This window comes from Gossypium hirsutum, chromosome D06 (genome assembly GCF_007990345.1).
Source record: "Gossypium hirsutum isolate 1008001.06 chromosome D06, Gossypium_hirsutum_v2.1, whole genome shotgun sequence".
In the NCBI taxonomy this organism is placed as follows: domain Eukaryota; kingdom Viridiplantae; phylum Streptophyta; class Magnoliopsida; order Malvales; family Malvaceae; genus Gossypium; species Gossypium hirsutum.
Genome location: NC_053442.1, coordinates 496,647 through 516,687, shown reverse-complemented (window position 1 = coordinate 516,687; position 20,041 = coordinate 496,647). Strand labels below are relative to the sequence as shown.

At 30.9% G+C, this 20,041-nt stretch overlaps 3 protein-coding genes across 3 annotated transcripts; 2 read left to right on the top strand and 1 right to left on the bottom strand.

Moving 5' to 3' along the window:
• Nucleotides 1–4,263: 4,263 nt before the first annotated feature.
• Nucleotides 4,264–5,446, top strand: LOC107935089 (bZIP transcription factor 11). The gene has a single exon (XM_016867644.2). The coding sequence runs from the start codon at nucleotides 4,746–4,748 to the stop codon at nucleotides 5,229–5,231; it is 486 nt and encodes a 161-aa protein (XP_016723133.2). The 5' UTR covers nucleotides 4,264–4,745; the 3' UTR covers nucleotides 5,232–5,446.
• A 5,917-nt stretch (nucleotides 5,447–11,363) lies between these two features.
• Nucleotides 11,364–13,359, bottom strand: LOC107935051 (protein TIC 20-I, chloroplastic). Its single transcript, XM_016867594.2, has 3 exons — nucleotides 13,103–13,359; nucleotides 12,242–12,397; nucleotides 11,364–12,121 (listed from the first exon to the last, which is right to left on the bottom strand). The coding sequence occupies exons 2-3, from the start codon at nucleotides 12,384–12,386 to the stop codon at nucleotides 11,484–11,486; spliced, it is 783 nt and encodes a 260-aa protein (XP_016723083.1). The 5' UTR covers nucleotides 12,387–12,397; nucleotides 13,103–13,359; the 3' UTR covers nucleotides 11,364–11,483.
• A 3,355-nt stretch (nucleotides 13,360–16,714) lies between these two features.
• Nucleotides 16,715–19,970, top strand: LOC107935087 (BEL1-like homeodomain protein 7). Its single transcript, XM_016867642.2, has 5 exons — nucleotides 16,715–17,174; nucleotides 17,802–18,383; nucleotides 18,467–18,843; nucleotides 18,926–18,986; nucleotides 19,055–19,970. The coding sequence occupies exons 2-5, from the start codon at nucleotides 17,841–17,843 to the stop codon at nucleotides 19,652–19,654; spliced, it is 1,581 nt and encodes a 526-aa protein (XP_016723131.1). The 5' UTR covers nucleotides 16,715–17,174; nucleotides 17,802–17,840; the 3' UTR covers nucleotides 19,655–19,970.
• Nucleotides 19,971–20,041: the final 71 nt, after the last annotated feature.

Here is a 20,041-nt window from a genome sequence, read left to right as displayed (position 1 = left end):
CTTCATCTGATCCAAACCTTCAACTGTCTTCTCCGACTATTCTAGACCAAACCGTCTTACCAAACACTACACCTACTCAACTTGAATTACCAACCCTCTCTACCTCCACTCAACCTGAATTACCAACCACCACCACCATACCTTCTCCCAGTATTATTACTCGTTCCAAACACAATATATACAAACCCATTCAAAAACTCAACCTTCATACAAAACTCCACCACCCTACCCGTGAACCAACGACAGTTACTTAAGCCTTAAAAGACCCTCAATGGAGGCGTGCCATGTCTGATGAATTTGATGCTCTTCTTCGTAACGGAACATGAGAGCTTGTCCTATCGTACCCCACTCAAAATTTAGCATGCTATAAATGGATATTCCACACTAAATATTATTCTGATGGCTCTCTTGACAGGTACAAAGCCCGTCCAGTTGCAAGAGGCTTCCATCAACGCCCGAGCGTCGATTTTACTGAAACTTTTAGTCTCGTTGTTAAACCAACCACGATGTGCCTAGTACTTAGCCTTATCGTTAGTCATGGTTGGGCCCTTCATCAGCTTGATTTCAATAACGCCTTCCTCCAAGGCACTCTTTTAGAGGATATGTTTATGACTCAGCCTCCAGGGTTTATCAACCGCGATAATCCTAATCATGTGTGTCGGCTTCGGAAAGCTATCTTTGGGCTTAAACAGGCCCCGTGTGCTTGGTATCATGAATTAAGATCATTCTTGCTATCTTTTGGATTTATCAACTCCATTGTCGATGCCTCGTTGTTTGTCTTTCGTGGCCGCAATACTGTAATTTATCTTATTGTCTATGTTGATGATCTCTTCGTTATTGGCAATACCTCTTCAGTTATATCTCAGTTTCTTCAGCACCTATTAGCTCAGTTCTCATTGAAGAATCTTGGTCACTTACATAATTTTATTGGTGTCGAGGTCATTCCCCATGCTGATGGTTTATTTCTTAGTCAGCACAAATACATTGCTGACCTTCTTCACAGAGCTTAGATGGCTGAAGTTAAATCGGTTTCAACCCCTATGTCCTCCTCGGTGTCTCTTACATTACATTATAGTTCCCCATTAGCAGATGCAACTGCCTATCGCACTATTGTTGGTAGTCTTCAGTATCTCTCATTAACACGACTCGATATCTTGTATGCTATGAATAAGTTGTCGCAGTTCATGCATCAACCCAAGACTGACCATTGGACTACCGTCAAACGACTATTACGTTATCTCTGTGGTACCTTGGATCATGGCCTCTCTATCCATCGTCATTCGTCTCTTTCCCTTCATGCTTTCTCTTATGTTGATTGGGCTAGTGACAAAGATGGTTTTACCTCTACAAATGCTTATATTATCTACCTTGGTCGTAATCCCGTGTCTTAGAGCTTGAAGAAACAGGAAACGATTGCTTGGTCTTCTGTCAAAGCTGAGTATCGTTCCGTGGCTAATACAACTACTGAGTTATGCTAGTTGTGCTCCTTTCTGTATGAACTTGGTGTCATCATACCACAACAGCCAGTGATATATTGCGACAATGTTGAAGCCACTCATCTCTGTGCTAATCCAGTATTTCATTCGCGCATGAAGCATGTTGCGATAGACTACCACTTTATTCGTGAACAAGTACAAAGCGGTTGTCTTTGTGTGTCTCATATTTCCACTACCGACTAGCTTGCTAATGCTCCCACAAAACTGTTACCTCACCGATAGTTCGTTAACATCGTCAAGAGGATTAGCCTCGTTTCAACGTCGTCCATCTTGCGGGGGCATGATAAGATTCTTCAACCACCTTAATCTTGTTGTTGGGATTCTTCCTTTTCTTTAGTAATATTATCAGCTTTATTATCCATCATTTAAAGTTTAAATATATTATTGTTAAATAGTTTGTTATTCCTCTATGTATATATAGGTTGGTATTGTTTGACAAGAGGGATATGAATAAAAACCTTCTTCTCTAAATTACTTTCTATTTCTCCCTTTCTATAGATGTTTGATTATTTTGTCAATCACGCGAGATTTGAACAGTAGAATTGGATGAACTTTTTAAACAAAAAAGTAGTATGTTCTTTAATCTAACATAAAAAGATAAATTTGATCATTTTTTGAGTAAATGAGACAAAATGCAATCTGACTCATAATATATGCGCCTCCATGATGCTTGTACCAAAAATTGATGATACGGAATTTCTTTAACATGGTTTTAAGTATTTGATTACCCTATAAATTTAATATCAATTGAATATGATTGACTAGATTTTCTTTTCACGCCACCTATAAATTTAATATCACTTTTTAACAACAATAACTAACACTAATAACATAATAAAAATTGATAATATATCAAATAATAATCTATAATTAAATCTAGTGTTTTCAAATTCTTTAAAGCAATTGGTATCCTAATTAAAGTCAAAGCCTAGATGGGTTACTTTGAGGTTCAATCCATGCTTTAGCACCATTCTTGGAGCTGCACTAATGCACATGGAGATACTTTTTGTTTTTGAAAAGTTTAATGGAAAAAAAATTGTTTGGTCAGATTATATATAAATAATTAATTATTAAATTGTGATGGTGTTTTGAGTATGAAATAAAGATTTTATGCTTTATTACAAAGGAAGAAGAATGAACCAATTTTTTTATTTGTTTGTTCTGATTTAAACTTGTAAATTCGATTAGAAATTAATTTGATTAAATTGAATTTAAATTTAACTTAATTGAATTTATTATAAAAGGTAAATAATTTAAATTTATTAAACTCGAATTTAAATTAATTTAAATTCAAAAGTTAACTCAAGTACAGAATGACCCGAATAAATAATTTAAAACCACATATCTATAATAATTTGATTAGAAAAATACGAACCTTAAATCCAAACCATCTGAACACGAGTTGCATCCCAAAAGAAGATGAACTTAAAATACATCCAAAACAAAAATGAATCAAAAATCTTAAAATTTAAATAAACCGGATTCGAAACTAACCTAACCAAAGCTATTTATACATATAAGTGCTTGTAAAAGAAATTTAATGACTAAAATACCCCTTGAAAAACTTGAAATAACACCGCCATCCCTAAGATTCCTTTTAGTTTCAAAGCAACTGTCAGTTGTCAGAAAAGCAACAGTGCCAGACTTAAACGGTTAATTGTGGTACTGGCGGTGAAAATGAGGACTTCAACCATTTTCGCACATTATATTCAGATTCTTCAATAATTAATTTCACTAAATTAATTATAAATAAATAAATTCAAATTTATTTCCATTTAAATCTTACGGTATTTAGATTTTATCTATATTTATTCTAATTTAAATTTAAATTCTAATTATCAATATAATCAATACTTTATAATGTTGATTTTAGTTATTCGGATACCATTAATTATATATATTTTTTATATTTTATTTTCGATTTTATTGTTTATGTTCAGGGTATAAAGTTGTTCCTTCCCCAAAGTTCGAACATGCATCTTCTTCACACTATTAATATGTAATCGCTAACCTCTTAAAAGAATATTATACAAATATCTATATAAACTTTTACCTAATTTTATGTTGTAGGTGAATAATTACATGATTATAATAAACAAAATGATTGAGAAATATTTTGTAATTCTAGCCTTAAAGAGTTTTGGATAATTCTAAATTTTTAATTTTTGATTGATTTTGACTTTTAATTAAGGTTAAAATTATTTTCTTTTTCATTTTGATTTGACATTTGAAAAAGAGATGGAATATAATTAAGTTATATCTTTTTTATCAAAGTTGAATCGATCATTATTAGAAAAGTTAGGTAAAAAATTAGGATACATTCTAGAAAAATAAAACTTCCATCAAAGAGAAGCAAATAAAAGACTTTCATAAAAATTATCATAGAATCAAGAATGAAATTTTCATCATGTACATGCTAAATCATGAATTAGTAAGTACAAGCAATCTCTAAAAAAAAACTCAATTGTTCCGAACTTTCTATTTTTGGATCCAAAATATTTAAGCAATCCCATGAATAGGAGCTGAAATCATTTCAAATCTTTTTTAAATTCATTTGTATTTTGAGTGATTTTAAATTTGAATTATTTCCAGAAATCTTTTATGTTAAATGTAAGAAGTTTTAAGTGAAAATTTTCATTCACATAAAAAATGATGTATGTTCAGCCGCAATAAATATAAAAAAGAAACCTTGGGGGTCCAAACAATGAATAAATTAAATAATAAAGAAGAACCTGAAATAAGTAATGATTAAAATAATTTGTAGGGTGTGTATAATGGGTACCAGCTGGAAGAACTGGACGTATATGTGAAATTCGTCTCCACCCCACACCCCCAATCATCTCTCTCATCACCAAATAGATTCCATTACCACTCTATTTCACTTCATCAAAATTTCATTTCATTTTTCTTCTATAAATTCTCTTCTCATTTCTCTCATAAACCTCTTCCCCTTTCATACAAAAATCTCTCTCTTCTCTTCCTCTGTGTTATTTGAAGTCTTATGTGTTATGAAATTTTTCATGTTTGAGACTCATGTCTCCGGTTGTTAGTGAAATCCTCCGTTCTGGGTTTATGATAAATTCTTCACTTAGACGAAGGACTCATCTTGTTCAATCTTTCTCTGTTGTTTTTCTTTACTGGTTTTATGTTTTCTCATAAATAAATTGTCCTATTTTACCATATATACATATATATATATAATAAGTAGTTATTTAGCTTACAATTTAGTCTCTCTTTTTTTCTTTTTTAATGGCTTCTTCTAGTGGAAACTCCATGTCCAATTCAGGATCCGAAGAGGATTTGCACAATCAAAGGAAACGGAAAAGGATGGAATCCAACCGAGAATCAGCGAGGCGGTCTAGGATGAGGAAACAAAAGCACTTGGACGAGTTAATGGCACAAGTGACTCAGTTGGTTAAAGATAATAATCAAATCTTAACCACCATCAACTTCACCACTCAACACTACATCAACATGGAAGCTGAGAACTCGGTTTTGAGAGCTCAGATGATGGAACTGAGTCAAAGACTGGAGTCACTCAATGAAATCCTCAATTATCTTAATAGTGGTACCAATAGCAACAACAGCAACGATGGGTTTGAAACGAGTGAGGGATTTGAAACAACAAGTGATGAAAGCTTCACCACCATTATCAGCAACCACAACAACAATCCTTTTGTTATTATGAACCAACCCATTATGGCATCAAGTGATATGATGATGTTTCAATACTAAATTTTATTGAAAAAAATTGGGTGAAAATGTATATTTGCAATGATTTGTTGGTGTTGAGATGTTGTTTTTATTGTCTTCTGTTTTGTGTTGGTGGTGTTCATTGAAATTTGTAGTAAAAACGTTTTGGTGGTGCCAAGCAAATGAGATGATGATGTACAAGACGACTGTAAGTGAATTTGACATCTAGTAATTAAAAAGGTCAAATTATAATTTTAGTCTATTTATTATATTGAAATTAAGAATTTAATTTTTCTGACAACAGCTAACCATGCTTTTAACTTTTTTTATGAATGCATTTCACAAGTTAAGGTTTCATTGCTTAAATACAAAATTTCCTTTTTAACACTTTCCCAAGTTTAAATTATTCAAATTAAGTTTTTCTTAACTTTTTAATAAATAGAAAATTTCTATGTCCGGTCCTTCTACAAATATAAATAATGTAATTTAAGCTTTTTAACTAAACCATTTTAACCTTGACCTCTCCAATTTTCATTAATTTTATCTCAATCCTTCTTAAATAAATTTTTTTAAAAAGAATCAAATAAAGTCAAATTTCAACAGAATAAACATGTCTTGTTTAAAATTTTTATTTTAATAATAGAGTTAACTTTCTTCTAATTTGATTCATTCAATAATAAAGAGACGTTAATTTTTATAGACATACGAATAACATTATAAAATATTGTGAACGTGGGATTTTAAATGTAAAATATGTGTGATGCATGTATGTGGTGTCCCTTACCATATAGTTAATTTTATTTCACTTGTTTGTTGTCTTCTTCTTCCTTGGAAAGGGTCATTATTTATGATGTTTTTTTGTTCTTTATGGATGCCTCTCTCCATCTATCTATGTTTTTTTGTGTGAAGAAAAGTGGCAAATAATTGCTAATGCCAAAAAATAATTAAAAGGGGAAAAGGTCGTCCTTTATTTAAGACCATTGTTGCTTGTTCAGCAAATCCATTTTATTCCAACAGGCAACATTGAAAATCTTGGTTTGAAAAATTGAATCAGGAATTAATTTGGTTATGGGTTTTTATTATATATGTTTTTTAATAGAGTTTTTAAAAATATTTATAATTTTTCTCTAATTTTTAAATAGGAATATAATATACTTTAATACATTCGAACTTACATTCTCTTATATTAATAACAATATCGACACCTTTTTATAATTCTATTAGATAAAACGTTTAAAGCTGCTTTTCTATTGGAGGCACCGTGGCCCCAAAAATAAAATCGATCTTTTAATTCCTTTAATAATTTCTAATTTTTAAGTTTGACCCTTTCAAAATTTGAAAGTTTTAAACTTAATCCCTTGAAATATTGTAAAATTTAATGTTAATACAATAATAAAATTATATTGTAACTCTAAAAGTTTTATAATTCAAATCTAAGGGAAAAAAATTAGCTTCGTCCCTACTTTAATTGATTTTGTCAAACCGTAATTTCAACAGCCAAAATTGAAATATTTTACCTATTTAATAAATTCTAAAAAGATTAATCTACGTAAAAGTTACTTTGATTCCACCAAAAATACAACTTTTGACTGAGCATTTTGGAACGCTGTTTCGACCTAGGGACAAATTTAAGAGGGCTTAGGGTGAGTTTGGATGAGCGGTGCATTTATCTGCGGTTGGTGTAAAAACAGCAGTGACGGTGAGATTAGATATTGTAGTGATACTGTAGCGTGAGACAAAAGGTAAGCTAAACGCACCGCACCTAATCGTCCATCCAAACCCACCCTTAACCTCCAACAAATGGAAAAAGTTGTATACAGTACTGATTAAGTTATAAATTAATATATAGTCAAGCTATACTTTTGCTTCAAAAATAAAATTTTTTTATTAAATTTTCTACCAAAAACAATAAAATCATAAAATTACAAATTGAAACATGTTTTCACCTTTCTCAAAATCATAGATATTATTCATAAAAACCTCACATACAATAAACCTACTCAATTACATTGAATGCATGGCAATCATTAGTGTGATTATTTAGAAAGATATTTATTCTCAAACTTTTTGAATTCATTACCAACCTCTTATTTTTTAAGCAAATGTTTTTTAAAACCAAATTTTCATTCACATAAATTCTTTTATTTATTATTTTAAAAATATATTGTAGAACGTGACACTTTTAATCGTCTTGCTTTGCCACTAAACATTATCAATATCAAGATAAGATATTAGAAAAAATTATAACTAAATAAATAAAAATTAAATCTCCCAATTTGAGTGCCACTAATTTCTTGTTTGTTGATTCTTGTGCCACATTATGGAAACACCCATAGTTTTTTTTTTCTTGGTAAAGGTTCAATGTACCATGTTTAATTCAAAGTTTCAAAATTTTTCTTATGACTTTAATTCATTAAAAATTATCTAAATGCTTTAGATATTTTCAAGTTGGAATAACTTAAATGAAAATTGATGTATTTTATATTAAAACTAATAAGGTTATATATAGAGACAAATTATTATGACAATTTAATTTATTAGTAAAGGAATTCAATGGTGGGCAGTCAAAATCCAATGTTCTTTTAATACTCAATTGATTAGTTAGATTAATTTTTTTAATTATTATTGGATTAGTAATAAAATTAATTGAACCCTAAAATGGTAGATGATCGGTTCAATTATTGATCCGGTTATTAAAACATTAGGTGTTACAAGTCAATGTGATATCAATTCAATTGAGAAATGACTAATTTTTTTTCTACAAAATAATAAATATTATAAGAAGATATCTTTGTCTTTTTATATAAAGTATATAAAAACCAATTTATACACGGAATAAATCTAGAAACGACATTCACACATGATTGGGATATGGACCTAAAACACATAATCTTTGAAGTCTCATATTTATCATTTTAATCAAAGTTTCATTTGTATTTTACATTTTTTTTATGAATATATAACTTTTATATATTTTTTTCACAAAATTTTATTTTATATAAATCTTTGTAATTTTTGTAAATTTGGAATTTACTCCATATACTTTTTCAGATTTCAAAATTCATATCCAACTATTAACACTATTAAAATTATTTTATTAAATTCAAATTCATTACAAAGTCATTTTTTTAGTTGCATTACTACAGAGTGAGTAGTTTTTTTAAATGTCACATCAATTAATTTAACAATGTTAATAATTGGATCTGAGTTTTAAAATTTAAAAAGTAGAGAAATTAAATTCTTGAAAATAAAAGTATAGGGATTAAATTTTAAATTATAATTTGATTAAGGATATAAGCAAAGATTAAGCATATAAAAGCCATTTAATGGCTTAAAGGTGACCCTTTAGCACAGAGATATTGGCTGTCATGTTCCCCTTTGATTATTGTAGTTTAATTGAGATGCCATCCTACTTATCATTACTCAACTTAATTGGCGGTGCTTAAGTTTTTAATATTCATTTTACACTTAATCATGTCTCCATTTCTCTTTAAGCTTTTTAACTTTTTTTTATAATAACAAATTTAGCCAGTCATATTTTCTCCTTTTGTCACTTTGGTCCCAATTCTTTTTTTTATCATTTTGACCCACAACCTTTTAAATTTAGTCAAGTTGTTGTTTTGGATTGAAAAGCTATTTGAACTGTTAAAATTTTTATGATGCTGATGTGGTAACTCACGTGATAGTTCATGTGTGCTTCATTACTAGTGGGGATAATTTTTTAGAAAAAAATTATGAACTTTTCTTTATTTCTTTTAGAAATATGTGTGAATTGTCATGTAGATTGTCAAGTCAATGTCGAAGAAAATTTAAGAGTCTAGTCAATTTTTTGTCAAAAAACATCAATTTGAATCTACTAAAACCATAATTTGACCAAAATATTAACTAATTTGAATCTTGATTAATCCAAACCCACGTTAACTAAAACCCCAAATAAACTTAGTAAAAACACCATGAAGGCCCTTATATTAGGAGTCAGATTGTATTTTGCCTCATCTATTAAAAAAATAGGCAAATTAGTCACTGCACATAAGATCAAATAAAAAAGAAAGATCCTTTTGTTAAAAATTTCATCCATTTATCCCTATATGTCAGCTTGAGGGGCACATGGCACACCATGTGTAATTGTCTAGTTATTTCGTCAACCATGCGAGTTTTAACAGTAGAAATAGATACAAATTTTAATAGAAAGAATCGATTTGCTCTTTGGTCTAACATACATTGATTAATTTGTCCATTTTTTAGTAAAAAGAGAAAATTGCAACCTAACTTTTACTACAAAAACCTCCATAATATTTTTACCAAACAAACCCTTGCTTTGTTGTGCATGATTGCATTTGCATGCTTAGTTTAATAACCAAAGAAATAATGAAAGCATGAAGCTTTAAAAAAAAAAAAAGGGGATCCATTTGAAGAAAATAGTGTCATTTTCCTTTTGCTTAATGGAAGAGACCAATAGTTTTAAATAGCTTTCATGTGTTTATTTGAATTATATATTTTTCATAACGCAAGCAAAGACATAAGCAATTTATATTTATTTTACTTTTTTCTATGGTGGAAAGTCTTTCCATAGTAGAAGAAGAAGACATCTTTGTTGGAATCACTAAATTTTTCCCACCATCATTCATTTACTTCAAATTAATATACTCTTATCACGATCTTGTATTGTTGGTTAAGGTAAAGGCTTTAGGTTCTTGAGCACCACCATGTGTAATTCCAATGTCTATGTCTCTTAAGTTCATATTATGCGTATATCATGTATGGATTTTGTCTAGATTCTTTTCGGTTCTTTGTCTGTTATGATTTGTAATGATTTAATTTTACGTTGTAGTTTCTCGAACATATACTTATACTTATATTGTACTCGTGAATGTATTCTATTCGTAATACCAACACTAAAAAAAACTCATTCTTCATCTTTGTAGTGGTTTAATTTTGAATTATAATTTGTAATTATATCGTACTTGTGAATATATTTTATTTGTAGTAATAATATTTTTTTTTGTAGTTCTAAAAAAATCGAGTCATTTCAATTAAGTTGTTAAATTAGAAAAAAATATTAAATTCAAAGACTTTATTGGGGGATTTCGGTAGAATGAATAGGAAGAAAGGCACACAAAGACAAAAATATGATGTAAGATTAAAATGACATCCCCACCTAAAACATTAAATAAATCCAAATAATTGTGTTAAAAACAATTAAAATTCATCCAAAAGTTTTGTAGGTTACAATTGCATCATCTCAAATCACCACTTTGATGAGTGGGTTTCCGACAAACATCAAAGTAAGATCTGTTTTTCTTTTTCTTTTTTTTTTATTTAAGGGAAATTATATAAATAATCATTCAATTATTAGTAATTTTTGTTATCGTGAACAATTAAAATAACTTGATAATTTCTAAACTTAGTATGATAGCAACATTAACCTTCAATATTTATACATCGTATTCATTTAGTGTTGACTCTAAAAAAAATTAACTCTTAGCATTTACAAATTGTGTAATTTAACCCCTTTTGTAATTTCGTTTTTTCTTTTTTTTTTTACATTGAAAGATTAATTTTAAAAGAATGAGAAGATAAAAATTATTATCTTAAATTTTTTGGTGTTTCCAATTTTGTTATATTTTCAAGCAAATTTAGTTGGTAAAAGTGTAACAAAGAAAAATAAAATCAAATTACACAATGGGTAAATGTTAAAGGTTAAAGTTGTTATTTTACCAATTTTAAAAGCTGTCATGTCATCTTTCCGTTAGTTGGTGACCAAATAAGACAAAATCGAATAATTGGATGACCGTTTTGTAACTTTTCACAATTGGGTAACAAAAAAAAAGAACTTATAAATAGTTGGGTGGTTTACCCTTTTTTTTTAATGGAACATGGAACTAAAGCTTATACATGTTTGTCATAGACCCTACCATAAAAGGAAAGGCATCATATTATATTAGAGGAGAACAATAGCTCGATTCGGTTTTAAAAAATCGAAAAACCGACTTAACTGAACCAACATTGGACTAATCCTACACCATGGAGCCATTAGATTGCAAGCAAATAGACAAAACAAAACGATTCGGACATTAAAAATAGCAACATCGGAAGCAAAATCGTCAATAACGGTAACGTTAATCAGAAAAGGATCATTGTTATCGGAAAGGGTAATCAAGATAACACTAATAATAACTAAAACCGGAACAGCCTTAGCACGATTGTCATCGGAAAAATGAGAAAGATGTTCAACTTAAAACATACGTTGCATAATGCAAATTTAGAACAGTTTCTACCGTATGTTTTCGATTATTAATCATATGGAATTTGGATATACGCAGCATCACATACAAAAGGAATGTCAGCGTACATACCGGCAAGTGCACATCTTATGCACTCCAAAATGGTGAAGAGGTAAGCAAATGCCACAGCTGTCCAAAAATGCATCCCGAACTTACCCCAATATATTGCAAGTGGCATCCACCGGCTCACGGTCCCTATTACCTGCAAAGCAATTTCCAATAACATGCCCATCACGACATGAAATCGGAAAAAATGGGGCCATTCTTTTCTTCTCACTATCCCTAGATATGCAACAAAGAAATATGCCATTAAGAACCAGCTCGGTAAACTTCCAATGGCTCCGAGAAATGGATAGGTCAAAAACTCAAAGTCTTCTAAAAATGGGTGTAAATGATATGCTGTTTCTGCATACATCCACGTCTCGTGAAGAGGCATTAAATAAGGAAGGCACGCTAAAGTCCTCCACCACCATTTGGGTTTCTTAGTCATCGGTGGAAAACGAAAACTGTACGGAACATCCTTTGAAGCTCGAGGCACCAAATTAGATCCACGACGCCTAGGTAATGACGGTAAAGCTTGTGATAGACCACCTAGATCCCCACTCAACAACGGAGATGATGCAGCAGAAAGGCGCAAGAAAGGCACATCTACGAGATTGGATAGTTTGTACAAAAGAAAAATAAGAAAAATTGTTCGGAATTGTGGCGTTCATCAATGCAAGACCACAGAATGGAAAAACCAAAAAAAATGCAAGCCATTGCATATACCTCCAGATTCACTGCTGCTTCGAAATAGAGCTGTGGTAGCCAAATGATGAGAGCATGCAAAACTAGAGCTACACGGCACAGGCTTACGAAGCCTTGAACTCACTGAAACAGACCTCGACGGAAAGGTAAAGCCATTCAGAATCATGGCAACACTACCTGTTGAAGAGACAATGTTAGAGATTTTTTATCGGCTAGGTAGAGCAAAAACGGAGAAAATGTTAAAACAGAACAAGATCAACTATCAAATCCCACTCATTCAAATGATCTAAAACATAAAGTCGTGAAAACACACCACACTATACCATATCTATAATTTCGTATAGGAGGATGTATCTTTGTACTAATCGAGGAATATTGGACCCCAAATCGTTACTTGCACATGAAAAATTTTTAGTAAAGATTACCATAAAAAAATCCTCCGCAACAATCACAGTAAACTCCTAGTACCAATACAAGCATTAGTGTTTCTGGTTCAACATTGTTCACATTTTTTATCATTGGTTCGTAAACATATGAGGAACATGCTTACTCAAACATAACACTAATTTAAAACATATTACAAAACAAATCAAAAGAAAAAACATAACACTAATTTATAATTCAATCCCAGCAACAAAGTAAATATAATACTAAAAAAAAGAGAAATCTTTCACATAATTAAGCAATTGAAATGAATGTTTTACACTTAAAAGCTTTCAACCCAACAATTAAAAGAAAAATCCAAATAAAATTCTCAAATTTAAAACTTAATAACCATCTTTTGAACCCATTGCTAAGCTCATTTGATAAAGAAACAAAACCCCCAAAAAAATCAATGAAAAATTTTGCTTAACTGGGTAGAATTACAGGAAAAGAAGATACCTTGAATTGAAAAAAGCAACGAAACAAAGCAGCTTGAAATGCTATAGCTAAATGGGTAGTGTTTTATGACTGCCTGCTATGGATTTTCGTCATCGTAAATTCTATCTTGTTTTTCCTGAGAAAGAAAGGGCCAACTTTTTTAGCTTTACTTGTGGCTCGGGATGGGAAAAAACATGGGCATCGGTTTGGACCCGATCCGACTCAACAGGGTCCAGGTTTCAGGTCCAATTGGGTCTAGTTTTTCAAATAATCAGATCGGGTTTGGGGAAAATCCGTCTCGCTCGTCTCGATATTATTATCAAAATATCTCTTTATATAAACATTTGTTTTAGTATAATTATACTTAGAAAACAATTAATAATATTATTAAAAGGTAATTAAAAATAAAAAATATTATTATATGTTGATTAAAATATTTAAAAATTTTAATATTTATGGCATATAGGATCAGAGCAAATTAATATTTAATTTCGAGTCGGATTTGGTTGTGTTAGGGGTCTATTGAAGCGGGCAAAAAACTACCCCTACCTTGTTGGCATCTCTATTTATGGGTCACAGAATCTGATGTAAAAATTAATAAAAAAAAAGATGTCAAAACTTTTTGTTAGTCCTTGTACCACGCTTAAATTGTGAATTTAGTCATTACAATCTAATCTAATCACTTTTAGTCTATGCATTTTTCGAATTTTTAATTTTTAATTTTGTTACAAGCGGTAGCAGTAAACTCCGTTAAGTCAAATTCTACCATTAGTCTCGTACTATGCATAAGTTGTAGATTTAGTCTCCATTCTTCAATTTTATTGATATGAGATTGATTTTGTCAAAGAAGTTTGTGCAGTGTCATTCACTAGGAGCTCGCGGACCCTTTAACGGGTTGTATTATCTCTAGTGGGGGTTTTGTTTATTGACTTTGTTGAGAGTTCGAATACCTGAAAATGCTCTATAGTCAAACCTTGTTGCTGCTCTATGAACGGATCTTTATGCAAAATCTTTATTGAAGATAATATCGAACATCAATTTTAGACATACAACATTTTATAATTTTTTCTCGAAAGAATATAGATAAATTTAATTGCAACATGTTTAAGGCATCATATAATATTTAATTTTGATTTTGATTTTATTATTAAGAGAGAATAACATTTTACTTGCATTTTAAGAAACAAAACTTATTTTTTAAAGTCATAATACATAAAAAGGGAAGATTTTAGGTTCACTTTCTTTTTGTACTTTAAAAGGCAAGAATGATGGCAACAAAAATTAGTTGCACTTTATTTTTGGTATGACCTTATTAGAATCATTTACATATATCGAATTTTGATTAAATTTAAAGTCGAATCTTTAAATGAAAAAAAAATTTTATTAATTTTTTCATTATGAGATTAAAACTCGAATGTATTAATCACGTAAACATGGAAACATCACAAATTATTATGCATTTAAAATATTAAAATTGAAAAAAATATTATAAAAATGAATATATCTAAAATATTAATGATGTTTATTTTATATTTTATTAAAAAGGGTAAATTATTGTTGCATATAATTTTTCCCTTTGACCAAATAATATATACATAATTTTCACCTTTAAAAAACTGGGAATTAGACAGAATCCCATGATTCATGTGTTCTTGAATTGCACATAAATTAATATTCAATCACCAACCCAAAAAATAATAATTTAAAAATATAAAGAAAGATCAGTTAATTCCACTAAACGCCCCTAGATTGCTGCAGATATTCTAAATTGGACAATGAACTTTAAAATACTCTAATTAAGTCCATATCAATCAAATTCTTCAAATATGACACGAAAAACTTTTGTGATAACAACTTGAATCTCACACATTGAAAGAAAATAAAACATCAATAAAATCGAAGAGGACTCTTTCTTTTTATTTTAACCTCTCAAATCAGATTTGTCCATACGATAAGCAAAAAATGTATTCACAATTTGATGGTAAAAGTAAAATGGAGGCATTTATACTATGAGTCGAATTGCATTTTGCTCCCTCTACTAAAAAATAGGTAAATTAGTCTCTGTACATTGAATTAAAGAGCAAAATGGTTATTCAGAATGAGGTTGCATGTGAACTGACAGGTTATTCAGTTAACCACGCCAATTTTCAACAGTAAAAATGAAAGAAATTTTTAACAAAAAGGACCAGTGTGCTCTTTTGAGTAAAAGGGACAAGCTGCAATCTGACTCCTCTTCATGATACTTTTACCACAATTTGATTCATATATTTTAAATATGCTCCACGTCTAACATTTAATGTCTAAGCTGAAAGAAGCTATTTGATATTCAAAACATAGGTTTTGAAGTTTAGAGATTAAGTTAAAATGTAGAGCATAATGGAGGATGTAATTGCAATTAATCCAGAAAAAAATATATATTGAAGAAAAAGAGAGTTCGTTAGGCAAAAGCCGGTAAGCGTATAGAAGCATACGCGTGGTAATAACGTGTGTGTTTGTCACTCTCACCAACTGCAAAGTACAGCTAACATTTTTAGTCTCTCTCTCACTTATTTTTATTTTTATTTTATTGCTTTTTTTTAGTTTATTAATTATTTTAAAACAACCATATCCGGTAGCTTTAGATGTTTCCTACCCTTTTTTTTAAAAAAAATTAATCCTAAAATTGGTCTAATTTTCTTTTAGTCCCTATATTCTTTATACATTTTTGAATTAATCCTTTTTATTTAATCCCTCTATTTTCTTTTGAATTTAGCAATTGAAGTCAAATTGATAATACTATTACAGAACTTCAGCTAAATTAATTTATGCCATAGTTTTAAACTATAAAAGTTACTCACATGACATGTTTTTTGAAAGTCAAATAAGCAAATAAAAATGTTGAATATGGAGCTTAAAGGTTTTTTTATTTTGAATCTGGATTGTATGGTATTTCGACATTAAGTTAGGGAAACAAAGTGAAAATCGATATTTTTTATTTATTTATCGACTTTCGCCATGTGAGTAATTTTAAAAAAAATTTAAAAATCATATAATAGAATTGAATGGAGGTTATTTGATAGTAAAGTTGTCCATAGGTCGGGTGACCTATCCGGCTCAATCTGTCTGATTTAACTTGGGTTGGGGTTGGATAAAGAGTTTTGTCCATGAACATACACAAATTTAAATATATTCAAATACTAATAGAAAAAAGGTTAGTATTTGGTACACCAACAACGTACTTTTTTTTTATTTCACAAGCAGTTTTAAAAAATTTTCATATGTCTCTTTTTAAAAATATATATGTTTAATATTTTACTATATCTCTACATAACACTTGTCAACTTCTGATCTTATTTATAAAGTTTAAAAACTTCACTGGCACTATACCAAATATTATTCCATATAAAAATATATTTTTTTTTAAAAACCGGGTCTCGACTAGACCCAGCCCATGTATCAAATAAACTTCAATTATTAAATAAAGAGAGTAACCTTTCGAAATTAAAAATAAAAGGATTAAATTCTAAACATGCAAAAAGTATAAACATTAAGAGCAGAATTAAACCCTTAAAAAAAGTAGAAGGTTTAAGGGCGGGTAATAGGTCTACCAACTGGTAGTTAGCATTTGAACTCTGTTAACTTAAGCAATGAAAAAACAAACAACACCCACCCTTTTGTTTTTGGTCCTCCATTTTTGCTTAAAACCAACACCCAAAAAAAGAAAATAATAAAAGACCCATCTTTATTGCCTCTTGTGTTTTTTGGTCCCTATTTTTTTGTTTATTACACGTGAGATATTCTCTGTAAGAAGATTTGACAAATTAAGCAACTATTGTTGTTTGGCTTCTCAAATATTCTTCATCATCATCGTTTCTTAAAATTAAAATATTACAGTTGTTGTCATCAATTATTATTATTATTTGTTTATTTATTTATTTTGGGTATAGAATTATTTTAATAATAAATTAATAATATTTTCTTTTGGGTTGGTGTCAATGTTCCAATGATAAGGAAGAAGGGAGAGAGCTGGTTTACGTTTATGATTATATTTCTTGGGATTGTTTTTTTTTTTTTTGTTTGTCTCCTTGTTTTCAAGCTTCTTCCTTTTTTCCAGGTATTTTCACTTTTAATCCTTCTTTGTTCTGAATCTTTAGTTTTTAAGAAGCTTTAATGATTGATTTTAATGAAAAAAAGATGATAACTTTGAAAGCTTTTTAAGCTTTTTACGGTTCATTTGGTTGTTCTGGCTATTTGAGTAACAGTGGGTACTTAGTGATGATGATTGATGGAGGATGAAACTGAATAGAAGTTTAAAAAAAAGAAGCAAAAAAGTTGTAAACTTTGTACTTTTTTTCTTCTTTTTTCCCCTTATGGAATCTGGGTTTTCAATTATGGTTCTTCTGGGTATTTGAGTAACAGTGGGTACTTAGTGATGATGGTGATGAGGGATGAAATTGGAAAAAAAGAGAGCAAAAAAGTTGTACACTTTGTACTATTTTTCCCTTTTAAAATCTGGGTTTTCACTGCTCTTTAATTATGTGTTTTCCTTTCTGTTTTCCATGATTATCTGCTTGTTTTTATCTGACTTTTAGGCTTTGCTTATGCCTTCTTTTTGCTTGTTTCTTTGTTTTATTGATTTTGTTTCGGCATTATTTGGTTCATGTTCGGATTTTGTGTTTATCGATAGAATTAGAGAACTTTGAAATAGCTTTGATATATATATATATATATTATTATGCAGCAATCATTTTGATTTGTCGGGGAAACTGGTGATGCTTTAATGGCTACTTATTATCCAAGTTTTACCAATCGGAGAGATGATTTATCGATCCAGGACGAAAAACCAGTACCTTACCGAGCTTCTTCAATGGGGGAATTCACAGAGATCTTGTCTGGTACTTCATTGATTCCGCCTTGTAGTGACTCGTTACAATTGGTGAACGGGCGGTTAAACATTACAATGAGCGCGGTGAATTGTCAATCTCAGGGACTATCTCTTAGTCTTGGATCGGAGATACCACCAGATGTTTCTTTGCCTTCGTTGCCGTGTCAATACCAGGCTTATTCTGATATATATCAGTTTCAACCGGGTTTTACGAGTACTATTTCGAACTCGAAATATCTCAAGGTGGTTCAAGAGTTGCTTAACGAAGTGATTAATGTACAGCAAGCTTTGAGACAATCCGATTTCGATAAAAACGTGAGCTCTCAACTGAAATCATCTGAGTCTAACGAGTCAGTTAATAACCTTTCCAAGATATCACCTACGGAACGACAAGAATTGCAGAACAAGAAGACAAAGCTCTTGTCCATGCTCGATGAGGTGAGCCTTTAATAGTGTTTTCGATGTTAATTGAACTTTGCTTGTCTCGCAAGATTGTTAATGATTGTGTTTTTGTTATATAGGTTGATAGAGGATACAGGCAATATTACCATCAGATGAAAATCTTGATGTCGTCTTTCGACTCGGTAGCTGGTTGTGGGGCGGCTAAACCATACACTTCACTTGCCCTGCAAACAATTTCCCGACATTTCCGTTGTTTACGTGATGCAATCAGCAACCAAATTCAATTGACACAAAGAAGTCTTGGAGAGCACGATAATTCATTGAACAATCAAGGATCGGTAATACCGCGACTACGTTATGTCGATCATCAGCTTAGACAACAACGAGCTCTTCAACAATTCGGTGTGATGCGAAACGCTTGGAGGCCTCAACGAGGACTTCCTGAAAGCTCTGTTTCTGTCCTGCGCGCTTGGCTTTTCGAGCATTTTCTCCATCCGTACGTGCTCGGATCGTTATTTTCATGTTAATACTGAGACTTTCTGTTTTGTTAACCTTTCCGATTTTGGTTTTTTGGCTAGGTATCCAAAGGATTCGGAGAAAATAATGCTTGCAAAACAGACAGGTCTGACCCGAAACCAGGTATGGAGACGAAAAATGCAATTATCTGACCCGTAAATCATTAGTAGCTAACAGTTTGTGTGGATCAGGTTGCAAACTGGTTCATTAATGCTCGGGTGCGTCTTTGGAAACCAATGATCGAAGAGATGTACAAAGAAGAGTTTGGTGAAATGGACTCAAACTTCAAATCTTCTTTGGAAAATGCAGCCAAAGCAACTGGTGAGAATTCTTCGGCATCCGAGGATAGAGGCGAAGAGTTGCACGAGAATATTACATCCAAAGTTGCTTGTGCTGATAATATCCAACCAGGACAAGTTCAATACCCGAAACCAGATCATATCCCCGATGTAGAACCGAACAGGCCAACCGCAAGATCAATGTACCAAAACATTGCTAACCCTTATCCCAACACTGTAATCCCATCCAACCAACATGGTCACGGTACACTTATGACCGGTGATACCGTGTATGACTTAACGGAATTGAACGGTTTTGCGGTTGGCAATCAAGTTTCACTTGCACTCGGTTTACGGAATCATGAAAACAAAGTATTTACCATGTCCGGATCAACTAACCACAAGGTGGATTCGCCGGTAGGACCGGAGACGGTGGATTTCCGTTTCATGGAACCAGGAAATCAACAAGACAGGTTTGGAAATCCTCATATATTGCATGATTTTGTAGTCTGATGAACTTCTGCCTCGAGCGAGCTTTCCGGGTCGGGGACACACGATACGATGACAAACCGAAGCATTTTCATGTGTTTCATTTTCGATCGAAGCATTGTCATGATAGAATATAGATATGGGTATATGATATACTCATCTGTAACATACAAATATATTGTTGTAGCAGGTATATATATACATATATTGTAAAGATATGGTAAGAAAAAAAATTGATACATATAGCTTCTGTATGAATAAAGATTCTTTGTATAAGTGTATTCTCATTTGTGATATTGATGTATGCTATCTTTGGAAATACATATGATTAGAAAGTAAACTGAATTTCGGAAAATAGATAAATTTAACATTTAATGTTTACATCTTTTGTCATTTTGGTCTTTAATCATT

Bases quoted from the DNA above. Each gene is read 5' to 3' on its own strand.
- LOC107935087 (XM_016867642.2), top strand. From the start codon at position 17,841: ATGGCTACTTATTATCCAAGTTTTACCAATCGGAGAGATGATTTATCG. The intron at 18,384-18,466 runs GTGAGCCTTTAA...TTTGTTATATAG, and splicing joins TCTTGTCCATGCTCGATGAG to GTTGATAGAGGATACAGGCA. The intron at 18,987-19,054 runs GTATGGAGACGA...TGTGTGGATCAG, and splicing joins CAGGTCTGACCCGAAACCAG to GTTGCAAACTGGTTCATTAA.
- LOC107935089 (XM_016867644.2), top strand. From the start codon at position 4,746: ATGGCTTCTTCTAGTGGAAACTCCATGTCCAATTCAGGATCCGAAGAG.
- LOC107935051 (XM_016867594.2), bottom strand. From the start codon at position 12,386: ATGATTCTGAATGGCTTTACCTTTCCGTCGAGGTCTGTTTCAGTGAGT. The intron at 12,122-12,241 runs GTATATGCAATG...CCAATCTCGTAG, and splicing joins AAGCAGCAGTGAATCTGGAG to ATGTGCCTTTCTTGCGCCTT.